At 36.7% G+C, this 17,270-nt stretch overlaps 1 protein-coding gene across 1 annotated transcript in view; it reads right to left on the bottom strand.

Annotated features, from left to right (window-relative positions):
• CCDC91 (coiled-coil domain containing 91) overlaps positions 1 to 16,510 on the bottom strand; it is an 89,543-nt gene extending 73,033 nt beyond the window's left edge. The window contains exons 1-5 of the mRNA XM_062490905.1: positions 16,481 to 16,510; positions 16,296 to 16,374; positions 11,423 to 11,580; positions 8,289 to 8,456; positions 6,169 to 6,273 (exon numbers count right to left, since the gene is read on the bottom strand). Coding sequence (XP_062346889.1) covers positions 6,169 to 6,273; positions 8,289 to 8,456; positions 11,423 to 11,580; positions 16,296 to 16,374; positions 16,481 to 16,510 — 540 coding nt within the window. The remainder of the gene's footprint in view (positions 1 to 6,168; positions 6,274 to 8,288; positions 8,457 to 11,422; positions 11,581 to 16,295; positions 16,375 to 16,480) is intronic.
• Positions 16,511 to 17,270: the final 760 nt, after the last annotated feature.

The following is a 17,270-nucleotide window of genomic DNA, read 5'->3' as shown; positions in this document are numbered from 1 at the left end:
ATATTTTTAAAACAAAATTTGAATGCTTTCATTAATTGTGGTAATTAATAATTCTGAAACAAGACAACTAAACAATACAAGAATTGAAGTTTAAAAGCAAAACATAAGGCAAAAGAGCAGAATCTTTCTGTAATAGAAATAAAGTTATTTTTCCTCATGGATTGAAAAATAATTCAGAGAAAAGAAGACATCAAAACTAGGGGGAGGGGGGCGAGAGCAGGGGGGAAACAGGCCAAAATGTAAACAGCTCTGATATTATTAATAAATAAAGACTTCGAATAAAAATTAGTGTCTGAAAGAAGAGTACAGAGAGTAACATTAAAAAAAATTAAAGGTGAATAAATAAATGTGAGGTATCTGGCACTCACTTGAAAAAGAGGTGGGCAAGGGATTGTTGCCATATCCATAAATACCTTTAGCAGTTCAGCAAAAAGATGCACTGCTATCTGTTAAAATGTCTTTTCTGAAATTCCCCATTTTTCCATATTCCATATTTTTAAACCCTGCTGTGACCCGTGAAATTTCCTGGAATCTCATTTATAAATTTGTTTGCAGGTACAGTACATAAACCTTTTTTTCGCACCTATTTTTTTTGTTATTAACATTCTGTCTCCTCTATGTCTGCACCTAAAACCAACCTAAATATTTTCTTAGAAGATGGTGTTTAACAGGATGTAAGTCATATATTAGTTTTGTAAGAAAACATACATTTTCTAGTACTCCAGCCATAAAAACCACCTACCTCCAAGACCTGTTTCCAACCTCCTGCAGAACACCTTTTCCAGGATCATAAATGCACTGTCCTGGAAGGAAAGACCAGGGAGGTGATGACAGGGCATCGCCTCATGTGTGAGGGAAGGAGCTGGAATGTGCGGAGCTCTGTTTTGGGGTGGGGGATCGGTGAAGGATTTGGGGATCAGGATTAGCAGGCAGGCCAGCAAAGTGGGAATTGCTGTACCAGACAGTCTCCAGAGGGATGAGGCAGGTGAGACCTTCTCCAGACAACAGGAGGGAGCCTCACGTGATTCGTCACCATTTATCTTCCAAAGCCCAGAAGTTGCCGGTGGAACAATGCAGCGATCCAGGAGATTCCTGGGGCACACGGATAACAGCCCCCGTGAAGTAAAAATCAAAGGGTTAGGAGCTTAGCTGAGGGTTAGAAGCTGTACACATAAAAATCATGGCAGAAGCAATGCAGAAAGTGACTAAGACAATAAATCACTTGCTTGGCTTTGTTGTGCCAAGATGGGCGGTTGGGATATTGTCAAAGTGAAGGAATTGTAACTGCACCTGGACCCTGCAACCAGCCAGAACCAGGATGGGAGCTTGAACTATGGCCAAAGGACCTGAGAACCTAGCAAGAAAATAAAGGTGAAAAGCTGAAAGCAAGGAAGACTCCCTGACTTCATCATTTGGAGACCACTGACCCATTTCAAACACCCACCGACCCATTTGAAGGAAGGAAATGTACATAAAAAGACTTTGAGCTCATTTTAATATGAAGCAGGATAGGCAGGGTTAGGCAATGCATGTGTATAGGTGTATTGGGTAATTATATGAATATGTAAGGCTTTTGTGGATAAAAGAAGGTAAAAGCTCTGTGTATTTCACACATCCCTGTGGGAGATTTCTCCCGGGTGTGCCTGGCGTTGTAATAAACATACTGCTTTCTAACTTTAACTGGTTAGAGAGTTCTGCATCACCTGGAACACAGGCAGCTGAGGAACAATCCACGAGGCACTCTGCTGGACCTGAGGGAATGTGAAGATCTGCCCTGACTGCAGTGACTATGAGATGGTGAGTTCAGGAGAAGGGCAAAACCAAGGGTCACAACATTGGACTTGAAGGAAGAAGGCTTTGTCCTCTTTGGGATCTGCCTGGGACATGGGACACAACCCTAGAGAGAAAGCTCCAAAAGAGCTAGTTCTTGCTCAGGGATTATCTCCTCCAAACTCAAGAATGGTCCACAGGGACAAGTGAGAAGTCAAGCACAGGCAGCAGGAGGCCTGCATGGATGAACATCACTAAACTCTGACATAAAAGGGAAGTGGAAGCACTAACTTCAAAAACAAGGAGACAGACACAAGCAAATATGCATTCTGGTTTATATGAATTTGTATGATATATGGGTCTAATATATAAAAACCTCTGAAACAATGGGCAATATTAATCAAACCAAAAATAAAGTCATCCTTCAGAGTTAAGGGGGAACAAACTGTCACAAAATCTCAGGTTTACCATTTCCTATCTTTATACACCTGTATTTAAAGACTTTTCCTCATAATTTAAAGTTGGATATTCTAAATGTGACATTTGTACGGGTACTCAAATTAAAAATTCCCCAAAACATCAAGAGCTATGGAAATACATAAAAGAAACAACATCTAACACCAGCAATGATTGAACTCAGGTTATTGCTACCTTTTATCCCATCTAGGTGTTACTGCATGACCTAGTGAACTTCCTTTGGATTATTCTGTCAATGTTTTCCTCAGGATAACCTTCCTCTCCTGCCTTCTTGAAACACCACTTAAACAAGGATCCTATCTGACCTGCTTTCTTACACACAAAAATGTTATGGAAAATGAAGTCACGCTACTGACCAACTCATTTCCAATCATGATTCTTTGTAATAACAGTAATACTGCCACATAAAATAAGCATATAAAAGTCCCTTTTTAAATAAATTTTTTAAGATGTTCTCTAACGAAAGGTGGAACAGAAACAATGGTTTCCGAAAGAAAAAAACATGTTGGTGTTTTCATAACAACTACAGATTTGTTAAGTTAGAAGAACAGAAATCTGTTGTCAAAAGATAAAAAAGAAGTTTATTTCAAAAAGAAGGGTCACACCACAGCAACTATACTGTTCTTCAGAAAAACAGCCTGCTTAACTTCCAGAAAGGGATGATGATGGGAAAAAATGTGTATAACCGCAACTAGAATTTTCCAGTGGCAATGCAGCACTTCTTCAAATGTGACTGTGTGGTAAATCAAACAAATAGAAGAGAAAATTGTGATCCAGTTCCTAGTGAATCATCAAAACCAGTTGTCTGTAGATAGACCAAACATCAGGGGCCTTATCAGTTGAACAATCTGACCGAAAAATTAAGTTCCTGCTCAGAGCAGTTGAAACCAGGCACTGCTTTCCCTTTTCAAATTTAGTGATCCCTCACTGATTTGCAAACATGAGAACATCACCTACTGAACAGGAATGTTAATTTTGCTATTGATGGTTTTCACTGTATTACGAATTGGAGTTTGGTAGCTTTAAAATGCAGCCTTTGCTTATTTCTACAACATACTGTAATGTGGCTACAACAAAATTTTAGATTTCTAGGATTCAGTGACCACTAAATCTGTATTATCTTCAAAACCTTGTATGACTTACTAGCCCCAAATGTAAGCAACTCATTAATTAAAAATATGTTGCATCTCATACCTAAGGAGATGAATATATATACTCTGATCCAAAAAAAGGGACAAATATAAAATTGACATACCAATCGAGAAAATATGAAAATCAGACATACATTTGCACCTGTTTTTCTCCTGTTTAAAATAAGCAAGGAATTATAAGGCTAAGATTGCAACTTTATGATTGCAACACTGCACATAAGTCAAAACCCCTAAAATTACACTCCCAATTGGAACTCAGTTTCAATTTGCAAGCAAAGAAATTAGAAATAGACTGTGCTATTCTGCCTCTTAAATAGTACAAACATAGAACCAGGAATGTGGGAATTATAAGTCTAATTTTATTAGCTTGTAAGAATTCAAGATCTCAAAGAGACCATTGCATTAAATATTCAAACAACTCTGTAATACCAGTTAATAGCAATTTGTTTATTCTGTTTATGAACTCACTGCTGGCCCTTTACTGTCTCTGGTTGTTGCAGACACGTATGGAAATAATAAGAATGTGAAAAAACTACATGGTCTGTTCAGTCTTGATTATTTCAAAGCTAATTTTATTTAGATGAAACACAGAACTTCTTACCTTTCAGTTTTACACAATGATAAAGGTGGCAACACTCTATTGTAGTCCATTGGTTAAATTTTAACACTATACTAAAGATTTGGAATTCTTCCTCCCATGTTTAGGAATAGTGATTATCAGTACCCTTCAATTCTTCAATTTTTAGAACTACAAAATTCAGTTTAAGGGTTTTTTTACACCTATCATGAAAAAAGTTTGTGACTAGTCCAGAACAAAACTTACTTCATTAGAATGGTAAGTCAGTTCAGAGAAAATATTTTTATTTTCCTACCTTGCCTTTCAAAGTTGCTTTTGTCTATATCAAAAAACCTAAAGCATATTTTATTGATCCAATTTTGTGAGAACAAAACTGTGATTAACGTAACTGTCACCCTTTAACTGAGCAGAAACCAACAGGAAAAGATGTAAAAAATAGATTACTGACTTAGTTGACAAAGATCGATGATATGTTCTCTCAGAACTAAGCACAGTGACTTCTTCAAAAAAGAAAAGTGTCATATCTAAACATCACCTTGTTAAAAACCTGATTAACTGACTGGCTTTGCTATCTCTAGAGCAGCTTTTAAGAATTCCCTGTCACAAGTGCCAGAAGCCAATTAGTTAGTAAATATAAAGGTGAATGAAACAGTGCATGTTCATGTAAAAGGCAGTTAGAAAAGTCTCCTGAGGCATAGGTTTTATACTTTTTACTCAAACATTAACACAGCAATTTCATTTAAAAGGAATTAAGTCAATGCACACCTACAACTTTGGATGCTGGCATCAGTTCCATTGGAAACCTCATCCTGAGAGTTCCCAAAGCTGTGCCAGAGGCACCACTGCAGTCTGCTTTAAAGCTTTTCAGGTCAGCAGCACTAACAACCAGCTGCTTCTACTGGAAAAGGCAGAGCCAGTGGGACAGACATCTGTCCTGGGACCCGCCAGCTCTGCTCAGTGTGTGGCCACAGGTGGTGCTGCAGGAGCCAGAGGAGAAAGACAAAAGAAACTAAAAGCTGTAGTAACAGAAGGCATCCGTAATTCAAGTCTCATGAAAGTAACTTTAACAGGCAGCTCTTGGAAGCTTGACTCACTTTCCTTCTCTCATTTGATTCTGGCTGTACCCAGAAGACAAGAGGAAGCACATGAGCATTTCTACAAAGTAAGGTAAAGGTTATGACCTTTTAATTGCCATTTTTGAAGATTGTAGTACCTGACTCAAAGAGTTATGATACAGTCTGATAATTGCAAACCCCAGTAGCCTTTCCACTATTCAAGTTCACAGTGCTCTTCAAATAGAAGTAAGTATTAACAAAAAAATCCACCCATTCTATTGTTTAGGATAACCAATAACTCTAGCCACTATGGTACTCCATAAATCATGAGGGTTTTAAGTTATACTTCCTTTTATATCATGGTTGAGCAAACATTTCTTTGACTAAGTAAAGTGTTACACACAAAAAAGGAAAAAAAAAACAGTATTAGATAATTACTGCAAATTCCAGAATGTACAGCTGTCAGGAAAACAAATTATTACAGCAACGCTTTAAGCACAAACGGGAAACAATGCAACAGCTATTAAAGACCATCCACAGCAGCAAAAAAATTAAGTGAAGCTGAGTTACAGACACAAACTTCTGAAATGCTGAAACATAGTTTGCTTTGCTCTAACACTGGAAGATGACTGAAAACTTCAATGAAAATTTTGTCTGGATGTGAAACTTTACATACGCATTTAATGGAAGATGTTAACTTTTACAATGGAAACAATTCTAATTCCATTGTCTAGCATCTAATGATACTTCATAGATTTTCATTATGCAGAATGAATTATTCCATACTGAAGTTAGGTAAGACAGCACAAACAATTGGCCATAGCACTCTAGAACATGCTAAGTCATGCTGTTAAACACAACTACTGAGCAAAGTGGTTTTCTTTTCACCTGTTTTATGAAATAGATCCTAACAAGGATGAGTGACCTGAGTTACAAAAATGTAGTTAGGCAAGTGGGATATTAAACTTACATTCCTGCTAATGTCAAAATTCAGGCTGTGATCCAAAAACCTTAGATATTCTTTAAATTCAAAAGGCTTTGGAGCAGACCCACAGATGCCTAAAAGAATATTTTTGGACATAAATATACTGTATACAAAACCTCCTGAGAAATAAAGATACTATAAGAAATAAATTACCTGGAGTGCCTTGTAATGATCTTGATGTGGAAGCACTTTTTCTTTTTTTTCTTTCAATAAATCAATTTCTAGCACACTATGTTTTTCCAGCAGATGTTCCAATTCCTATAAAGTTCGTAAAATAAAACACATGAAATCACAAACATTTGAGAATTGTGAAAATACAGATTAATTCGACCATTCAACTTAATTTATTTTCTGATAACTGTGATATTTGCTCTCTTAATTATCACAGGAATAAAGGGTTGTGCAAGAAAAATCTGACTGCTGTCATTAAATTGAGACAGTATTTTCAAGTGTGAGTTATTTAAAACCCAAGGCATGTCCCATGTATAAGAAATGACCTATGTGAAGCAGCCAAGGTGCCCTTAATAACATCCTCTAACTTCTTCTGAACCCTGAAGAGTTCGGGCAGCTGGACCCGTTGTTACAGGTCCCTTCCAACTGGAACTATTCTATTCTGTTCCAATTATTTTCATATTTTTAGTATCTTGCTCTGCCTTTCTGCAATTGAAAAGTAGCATATTAAATGTACTGTCAGCAAATGTTTTCACTGACAAGGCAGGAATCCTATGACATATATGCATATATACAATGATCTCTATCTACATCTCCAAAATGAATAAAATCTTAAAATATTCTGGGATCTCACAGAGAGCCACTCTGAAAGCCTGCCTAACATGAACCAATAGAAAAGAAGGAGAATAACACCACTGACAATAAACTTTAAAATTATTTGCTGCACAAATAGCTAAAGATTTTTATTTTTCCTTAAAGCAGCCATTGCTGATGTACATAAGCTGCTGGCACCCTTTCAGTAGCTCAAGAGCAACTATTTCTCCAAGCCATGCAGGAAGCCAGTATAGAAACAAATGACCTGCCAGGTCACTGCACAGCTATTCAAACAAAGGCAGACTGAGAGGGTCACGAGGAGGACAGAAAGAGCAGGTCTGCTTAGTTCAACCCTGCTTTTGGACAAAGTAGTCAAAACAGTTTGAGAGATTCCCCTGGTGAGAAAGAAACAGACTGTGCAACACCAATGTAAAACCTCTCTCTCAACCTGTCTCCCCTTCCAACCTTTCCTTCACACACTTAGCAAAACCAGCCCATTGCAGACTTCCTCATCCTTGGCTCCAGTTATTCACCCTCATTTTCATTTAAACAGGCTGTTTGCTCCTTCCCCAGCATGACTTGAGCACTCCCAAGAAACAGTATTAAGAATAACAGAAGTTAAACTCACTCTCCCAGGCCTCAGTGACCTTTTGCTAACTCTGATGTGCACTGCAGGCATAGCCCTGCTTGGTGCTCTTATTGTATCCAGGTCAGAAGGAGTATGAAGAATTTAGCTACTAGAGCTCCCACCCCAAAAAAAGCCAAAATAAAGCTCATGCTGTGAAAGCTTGTAATGTTTTTAAAATTTTTCTTTTTTTACCAGTTAGGCTAAAAAAGTAATGTTGTTCCTGAAACTTCAGAAAAATTCAGCCTAAATAGACACTAGACATTAAAAAAAAAGCATCCCAGATAAATCATGTGGTGTGCCCAGTTCTGGCAAGTCTCTGGAGAGCATCCAGAAAAAGACAATAGAGATGAGGAAGGGTTTGCAGCACAAATCTGATGAGAAGAGGCTGACGATGCAGTGGAAGCTCAGCCTGGAAAAAACAGAGGTTCAAGGGGACCTTATCTCTTGTAGCCAGGTGGGGGTCAGACTCTGCTTCCAGGAAACAAGGGACAGGACAAGAGGAAATGGCTCGAGCTGTGCCAGGGGAGGTTCAGGTTGGACATCAGGAGGAATTTCTTCACTGAAAGGGTGCTCAGGCATTGGAAGGGGCTGCCCAGGGAGGCAGTGGAGTCCCCATCCCTGGAAGTGACCAAGGAATGCCTGGATGTGGCACTCAGTGCTCTGGGCTGGTGACAAGGGGGGGATCTGGCACCGGTTGAACTCGATGGTCTTTGAAGTCTTTTCCAACCTTAATGATTCTAAATTTGGCCAGTTTCTCTGGAATTTGGCTAATTTCTACGCAAAAATGATTTTCAAACACATTTTAAACCTCTGCTAGCTCCAGCTATATTTAATTTCTATATAAATGCCAAATGTTTTCCTTCAAAATGACTATTCATACCTTTTTGATTTTTAGCTTTTCTTCTTCAGCACTGCAAAGCTTGATTTCGAGGTTTGCAACAGCTTGTTGAAGGCAGCTCTTGGGTTCATTTGTTCTCTTTGTCTCAACATCAGCTAAAGTCCTGTCTTCAATTGCATTTGAAGAAGCAACTGGAATATCTGCTTGAGTCTAATTCATAGGAGAAAAGTGGAACTGAATCATCTCTCTCAATGCATCAGGGAAACAAACTCTCCTTGGATTAGTCATTCCATGTTTTCACACAGAGCACACTGCAAACAGTGGTCACAGAAGGGGAATACAATGGTTTTGTGCTAAAATAAATGTTTCATCCTTAAGCTAGACTAAGAGAATAAAAGTAATTCAGACATGTCTAAACATTTGGTGACTGCTATTTCAGTATACTCTGGAAATACAGAAAACAGGTGAAACACTGATGGTAAGCCCATAATTTCAGAAAAGAACGCGAATAAATTAGTTGATGTTTAAAACATTTTGTGGTATAAATAACAAAAGGCAAAGCTTTATTTCTCCCCTCTAAAAAAAGAAGAAAAAAGAAAAAAAAAAGAAAAATAAAAAGAGGGGGCAAAAATTTGCTCTTTCTGCGCAGAAGAGCTCCATGGGAAAAGCTGGTAAATTAATTCAGCTGCCACTTTTCCAACAATCTGAAAGCCAAGCACACTTGAGATTTGGGTGGTGAAAGGAAGATCTCAGTGTCTTTATTAAAGAGAGGTTTGACTGATCTGACCTAATCCATCCCCCTAGCACCTTTTGTTCCAAACATACAGTCAGATAATGCATGACTTTCCAATAAGTAAGTATCTCTCAAAGGACTCAAAGTAACAAACAAAATCAGCTGAGATCTTGACTATACATGAATATATAAGATACAGCAGACAAAACAGAGAGAAAACTGCAGTTTGTGCTCTGAATTCTCCTGCAAGAAGCGAAGAGAAGCTGTATGTGCCAATTCCACTACTGAGTACTACTCAAGATTAGAGTCTGGCACCACCAAAAACTGTGAGGATGGAACCTCTATAGGGAAGGATTTTACCTGAAATCTCAAGAGGCTCTAGAGGCAGAATTGCAAAAGAATATTGTGCTAGTAACACCACCCTCTAATAAGTGTAGGAATATTTTATTTTGGTTTTATGTCCATCGCTTTCCTTTCGTTTACTCCTTAGTGCAAAGTCATCTCCATTTCAAAATAATGTTGAAGGACCTGCTCTCAACTCCCTTCAGCAGGACTTGATAATAAAGTTTTTAAATTTTTACTATTTCCTGCATTACAGAGAATTTATGGAATGATAAGTCTGTCAGTAGCTGAACAGAACAAGACGAGAAAAATTGAAACATGGACTACAACTAGAATTTGCACACACACTTAGTCTGAAGTAACAAAGTATGTTCTTTATTTTTCTGTGAGATTGCCTAACTAAATGACTTTATAGTTTTAAAAAATATCCCTAAGCCTCAGTGTTCTGGAATAACCCAAGTGCTCCTTCCAGAGAATACAAAAGCTAAAATTGCTGGCCTAGCTCAAACAAGAAAGGTTGAAGGTTATTCACTGTTAGCCAAAATTTAAAAAGGCAGGATCTGTGGTGGCTGAAGAAAATAATTTTTTGATCATCCTGCCAGTAAAAAAAATTTACTTATCAAAACTTTGTCAGAGAGCCAGATGAAGAGCCTTCAACACAGAAAATTACCCTGGCTGGCATCAGTCAAAAAAAGAAAACAAACACTCCTCCCTCTAAAGAAAAAAAAAAAAAAACAACATAACTTTTGGATTTATAAATTTCTTTGATATCATTTGCATCTGGGCACATCTCTTCCTCACTTTTTATAGGCCTTCCCCAGAACATTAGCCTGGGAACAAACACGAAATGGTAACTAATTAATTAATTAATTAAAAGCTGGTGCCACAGTCTTTCTGGAAGTGTGAACAGATGCTCCTCAAAGGAAAAAGATAAGACTCAGACCTGTATTTTGTGAATGTTGTTTTAATAGCTCTAAAGAAATGCTTTTAAATGATCACAAAATGAAAATCTGACTTAATCATGAAATTCAGCTTTTACCAGGAGCAGCCTTGAGACTTGATGAGTCTACCTGAAGAAGAAAAAACCCCGGAAGTGCTAAAAACAGGCAGGTTGACAACTACTCCAAAACACTGATTGCTTCAGAGTGAGGCAGGAGCCTTTTCTAATTCAAGTATACATTACCCCACATCCTGAAACAAGGAAGTGCACAATGAATTAACATGTTCAAATGGGGGTCACTGCAATTATGGCAATAAAAAAACCTCAGAAAGGTAAATCTATTTAAGAGTCAACTGCTGCAGCTCTTGTGATACTGATATAATTCTTGTGATAATCTCCAGGCAGAAAGCCTTTTCCCTTCCTTCCTCACCTAGTTGTTTAGTTAAAAACTAAACATTTTCACACCCCAGAAAGAAACAAAAATCAGTTCTCAGCATTACTGCAGCCACAGGAGAGATTAAGAATCCACAACTAGACCAAAAGAAAAAAAAAAAACAACCTTTAAAAGTAATGGGGAAAAAAATAAAGTAAAGCAAAGTAAATTTTAACCCCCCTAAATTAATTTGATTATAATTAAGTAAAGATTAAACGTTAATTCTCTAATCATAGAATGGTTTGGGTTGGAAGGGACCTTGAAAATCATCTTTTTCCAATGCCCTGGCATGAGCAGGGATGGGAATGCCTTTCATCAGATCAGGTTGCTCCGAGTCCCACCCTTGAAAATCCTAAAAACCTACTCCTAAAACCACTTGAGAAAACATGCAAGTATGATAAGCTTTAACAGTAGTCAGTTGTTTTGAGAGAACCTTCCTGCTGATGTTCCCTTCATGCATGCCCAGATCTATCAGCCTGTCTTTACCTTTTAATAACTCTAATCCCTCTTGCAGTTCAGATCAAAGTAGTACGGTTTCTATCAGTTATAGGCCTCGTAAACAATTTAAAAAGCATTTTGCTTCAAAGTCTGCATCACAGAAATCCAAGGACCTTTTGCCCTTAAAAAGCATTTCAACCTAAGTATGCACAGAAAAGATGCAACACTGATTCTTACTACATTGAGTTACATTGAGTTCCCACACTGAAGCTCAAAAATTGTGGGTTTACCTGTTCTTTGGGAACCGCTGGATTTATCACACTCTTCCCTGTTGGAATAACTGTTGATACATTATCACTTGGTAAAATGAAAGAGTCAGAAGGAAGCAGGCAGGAAGAAGGCACAGAGTGCTTCAGGAGAACATCAGGAGATCTATGGACTTCAGGTACTGGAAACAGAAAACACACACAGAAGAGCCACTCAAAAATTAGTTCTGTTTCTAGAGTCCATGCCTAGTAAAACCCACCTCAAGTTAAGTCATACCAATGTAAGCTTATGTACCTCTTATAATCCAGTTGCACTAAAAAGTAATTCCACACAAAGTGCCTGTGTTTTTCAGTAGTACCTACTTAAGGACATTCAAAATTGTAGTCACAATAAATTTACTCTTCTAATTTACAAGACAACAGCTCTCAAAAGGATCGGTTTTAACTCTGTCTCTTTTGATTCAAACAGCCTTTCAGCTTCAGCATGACCTTTAATCAGTTTCAGTCAACAAGAAAACTATACTTATAATTTCCCAAGTTTTATACATTTTAAAGTTAAAAAACATCCACAACTGTCCTAGAAGCCACATACAAACAGCTTGCCAAGACACATGATAAAGCAGCTTTTTATTTTTTAAGAGATAAAAAGAGAACAAAATAAGTAAGTGTCTAGCAAATAAAACTTAAATGGAATTAACACTGGACTGAGAGCTCTTCCATACCAAATTCCAGTTACACCATAAATGCCCTGAACAGTGCATCAGCATTACCAACCTAGCACAATGAAAAATCTTGTTTTTTAAAAAGACAAACTTAAAAAACTACATAAAAAGAAAGAAAAAGAGAAAGTTTTGTCTACATTTCTAATTCAACAGCAAAGTCCTACAAACTTTGACATGGTCAGTTCCAGGTATGTCTTTGCAATAGGCAAAAAGAAGCACATCCCACTGTTTCAGAAAAAGCAACTCCCATTACTATTATAACTCTGGCAACACGTAAAAGATACTACTAGCCTGGAGCAAGGCTCAGCCTCTGGATATCACTGTTGAGTACTGCCTGAGTACTCAGCATAAACCAGTGTGTACAACTGGCCTCGAGCCATTCAAAAGGACACACTAATCCCTGAATCCAGGCACACTCTGTCCCATCTTCTTTAGCTCCCAGTTCTAGGATTCAGGTATAACACACAGGAACATGCAAACCTCGTGAATGAAAAGAGGACAGAAAAGAGACCATAAGGTATAGCAAAGTATAAGTAGGGTAACTGCAATGATAGTAGGTTTGGATGTGGCCAAAAAAATAGGCAAAAAAATCACAGCAGAAGAGGGAAGCTTGGCTGAAAAGCCTAGAGAGCACTTCAGCAAACAGAACAGGAACCAGTTTAGTCAACTGCATTTTAATAGTCAACTCTTCTCCAGAACTGGAAACAGGATTTTTTTTTTTCTTTCTTTTATGCACCTTAAGATAAACTCCCTTCCCATTCCAAATGTCTCCTATCAAAGACAGCTTCCTGTAACAATTACCTACTCTCTTAGTTCAAGTGGCAGTGAAGTGACATAGATGATCGTTTCATATCTAAACAAACATTTAAGTCTCAGCTTTATGCTATCACTTATTGCCCTGAGTCTCAGTTTTAAATCAATTTCCATCTGATGGAAAAAGAGCTAAAATAATGTGCCAGGCAATTTCTGAAGGAGCAGGCAAATGGTTCTCTTACTAAAACTGTCAACTCACATGGAAAAACTGAGCATGATCCTTCTGACTGGAGTGTTCAACCTTTGGTGAGCATTACCACAGCACAGGCACAGCTCACATATAAATAATTTATCACAAAAGTGAAAATAGCCACAGATATTGGGCACATATGAGGAAAGTAGACTTGCTGAGATTAGAGCTTTAGGTATTCATATATTTTGGGGTGTCCAATCCTAGAGATAAAACTCCATTTTCCATGGTTTAATGTAGTTTTATGTGGAATCTTCTACAATCAGGTGGAGTTTTCAGTAGTTTTCATTACAGTAATGAATGCTTAGCATCTTGAAGGGGGAAAAATATCTCAAACTGGAAACAAAATCCCCACTCCTTAAGTTGTCAAAATGGAACCTAGGAAATGAGGAGCAACAACTGGTGAGCACTTCTGAACATTGTGGTTTAAAATTTTCAACTAAACACATGACGGTGCAGAAGACAAGAAAAGGTGGCAACTCTCCAAGGTATCATTCAAACATCTTTTTTACAAAAACTTCTTTTTAGTTTTCAACAATCCTAAAGATTCATAAACTAGACATTCCTAGAATTACATGTGCTATGTCTGTAATTCAAGCTCTTAATTCATTCCTCTTGTGTATATATTGGTGAAATTGCATTTTAGTTCAGCTCAAAATTCGCTTATAAAGACATCCCCTAAATCATTCCTGCATACCATGCCTTAGTTACCATAATGGAAAAGTTTCACAACCCCTGAAACCAAAACGCTCCTCTGTTGGAGCTACCTGACCTGACTCCAGCAGGCCAAGTCTGATAGCCCTGATGAATTTCCGAATAAATTTATTGCTCATTGATCAGAGCTGCAGCACTATAGAGAAAAGAAGCATGCACTCAATTACAGGTACATCAAAAGTCATATACCCAAAAAGGCTGAAATAAGATACAGACATAAGGTATGGCCAGAACTGTACTTAAAAAGCATCTAATAATTTCTGAAGCCCTGGCTTCCCAATATTAAGAATATTCTGTCATAGGTTTGTATGTAAGAACTGCCAGAACCATGCAGTTTGTTAATAGAAAAAGAGAGATCAGGGACAGCCTGGAATCTTGCTAATGCAAGGAAATTTCTGTGTCTTTATGCTGGTAATGTAGCTTAAACAATTATTAAAATTCCCTGTGAGATCAGGAATTCTGAAAACAAAACCAACTGCATAACCATGAACTGTTAAATCAACATTTTGTTAAGTCTTATCCTTCATAATGAGTTTCAGAATGAAGACATTAAATAGCAAATTACATGGGTAATGTTTACTAATTAGATGTTCCTTGCATCCAGCAATTAATAAGTGATATGACAGTAGGGCTCTGAGCAAAAGACCATAGAATAATTATTTGACATATTTTTGTAGAATGTTGTAAACTATTTGTAGCATAGTTCCCATAGGTCTCAGCTGTCAAAAATAATAAACCCAAGAAACAAAATTAGATTTCCTTCCTGAACTCCTCTTGTCTTGATATTACAATTCAAGGACACTTCCAATCATTCTGTATACACTGAAAACTCTACCCCTGAACATTTTCAGTTAAAAGTAACATTGAGGTAGAAAGTTTGAGTTTAAAACTGGTTTTGTGTTCACAGTAGGACAAACCAACCTGACACACCCTCAAGATGATTTCTGATAACTCATAGTACAAAGCTCTTCCCCACATTTTATTCTTCCAAAGTCAAAATATTCTAGAAGAAAAGTTATTACATCTACTTTCCTAGCATTTTAAATCTACATCCATGTGGTCCATACTACCAAAAAATAGTAAAAAGCCAAATTTCAAGACCAAAATTACACTGAAATCACCATTGTGGCTATAGAAATAAATTCTGAATTCTGCCTGCACACTGAAAAATGTGGCTACAGGCTTCAATGTTTTGTTTTATGATTTCCAAATATCAGATATGTAGGAAATTCACAAGATGAGTAACTGCTCCTCTGGAAAGTTCATAAAATCTTGGGTTTACACAATGGTATTACCCTCCAAATTTATCAAGATCACCTCAATAGCAGCATAATACATTTGAATTTTTCAGCAAGCCTTACTGAGAAATTTCTAAGGTTAAGACAAGAATATCTTTATGCACAGATATCATGGGGCAGACAATTCAGTTATTTCTGTTACTAAAAACATTGATCTACAAGTCAATGCCCAAGAAGCCCTTGACCAATACTATTAAAACCTCACCTATTGCAATAAATTGATTTATTCACAGCAATATTTGCATGAAAAAGTCATGTTAAGATTTTACAGTAACAAAATATCCAGAATATAGGAATTATCTTTTAATTTTGATATGCTTCAAATATCTTGGTATAACTTATCCTAGGACTTCTGTGTCACTTAAAATCATACAAAAAATTCTGTGTTATGTACAAATAATTTCAATTCTACACGTTACAGGTTTTTAACTGGACTTCACTGACAGACACTGCACAGCTTTATTTGATTTATTAAACACAATAAGACATGACACTGAATTTTAGCAGTAATTTTAAATATTTGTCAAAATTGTGAGAAGAATAATAAAGTTATTTGGAAAAATATAATTTCTTTAGTATTTGTTTTCCTCTGTTTCAATGACAAATAAGACTAATTATTCTGTAATAGATGAAAGCCAGAAATATATTACTAAAAACATTTTAAGAACATTATTTATAGAGTTCATGTCAAGAAAAATCCCAGTCTTATTTTGCATAATTTATTCTGCAAAACAATACAGTTACAGAATAAGCAATATATTTTTCAACTATATAAATAGCTTAAGAAAAAAGATCATTCTCATCCCTCCCAAGTAAAAAATTTCATCACAATCCTATTTTTAACTTTACTTTTTCTGTTTTCCTATGATTTGCAACAGAGCTTCCACACTCAAAAGTAAAGAATATCCCATGAATGAAGAAGTTCCATTCCTTTTCTACTGTATAAACTGAATTTCTCTTTCATATCTCAATAAAGTTTGAGTTTTATAGTTTCCCAAAAGAATTGCTCAGGAACACTCTTATGCTAAAGTTTTGACAGCTGGCTATTCTTTTATTGTGTATTATTTTATTGTATACACCCTTCTAAGCACTAATATTTACAGTGAACACATAAGGACAGGGAGAGAATATTAAGATTTTTACAGTGATTCTGTCAATACCTGTAGGAAATGCTGCCCAAGCAATAGCAGGAGATGTGGTCTGCTTTTCACCATTTCCAAACTCATAACTCTCTGCTGCCTGGAAACAAGAAAAAATTGTTACAGATTTTACAAAATGCTATAAATGTCCATAAAATAGTTGAAAATAGTTAAATTTCAAAGCAGAGTTATACAAAACAGCATACCTCAAATCCTCCAAAGTCATCATCATCCATCTTTCAACAGGCACTACAACACAAAAGAAATCTTGATTTTAAAATATTTTTATAACCTCGTCCCCTGCTTGCTCAGAAACGAGCAGTCAGTCCTTCCCTCCAGTCTCATCTCCACAGCCTACCTGAAGTCTCCATCATTTGTAAGTCCTAAAACAGATCAAGAGGCCTAAATAAGAACTTTTCCACACAGAGTATGCAAGGCCAAGAACTGCAAGATCTCACTTAAGAAGCACTTTTGCATTGATCGAGTGAAATACAAAAAAAAAAAAAAAGGGTATTCTAAAACATAATTTGAATAACTTTGGGGGAAAACATAAGCACTGCCCATCAACATAGTCCAACATCTTTTGAAAGCAGAAATGTAGGAAAAGCTTTCTCATAGAGGAAAATAGGAAGACGTTACCTAAAAGTTATATCTAAAGATTTCAGGTATAGCAAACGGGTCACCAGTACTTCAACCAATGTTATTACAACCATCAGAAAATCTATGTCTGGACAGATATATATATATATATATATGTATATGTATATGTATATGTATATGTATATGTATATGTATATGTATATGTATATGTATATGTATATGTGTATATATATATGTATGTATACACATACACACACACACACACACACAATATAAATATGTCCAGGAAATAGGATTTCTGACCACCAGATTCCAAAATGAAGGGTTGTCTTCACTCATAAGGAAAACAATCTCTCTTAACGCAGTCAGGATCTACCACGGACCTTGTATAGTTTT

The sequence above is a fragment of the Cinclus cinclus genome, chromosome 4, assembly GCF_963662255.1.
Source record: "Cinclus cinclus chromosome 4, bCinCin1.1, whole genome shotgun sequence".
Classification (NCBI taxonomy): Eukaryota; Metazoa; Chordata; class Aves; order Passeriformes; family Cinclidae; genus Cinclus; species Cinclus cinclus.
The sequence above is the reverse complement of the archived record's forward strand: the minus strand, read 5'-3'. Positions and strand labels throughout refer to the sequence as shown.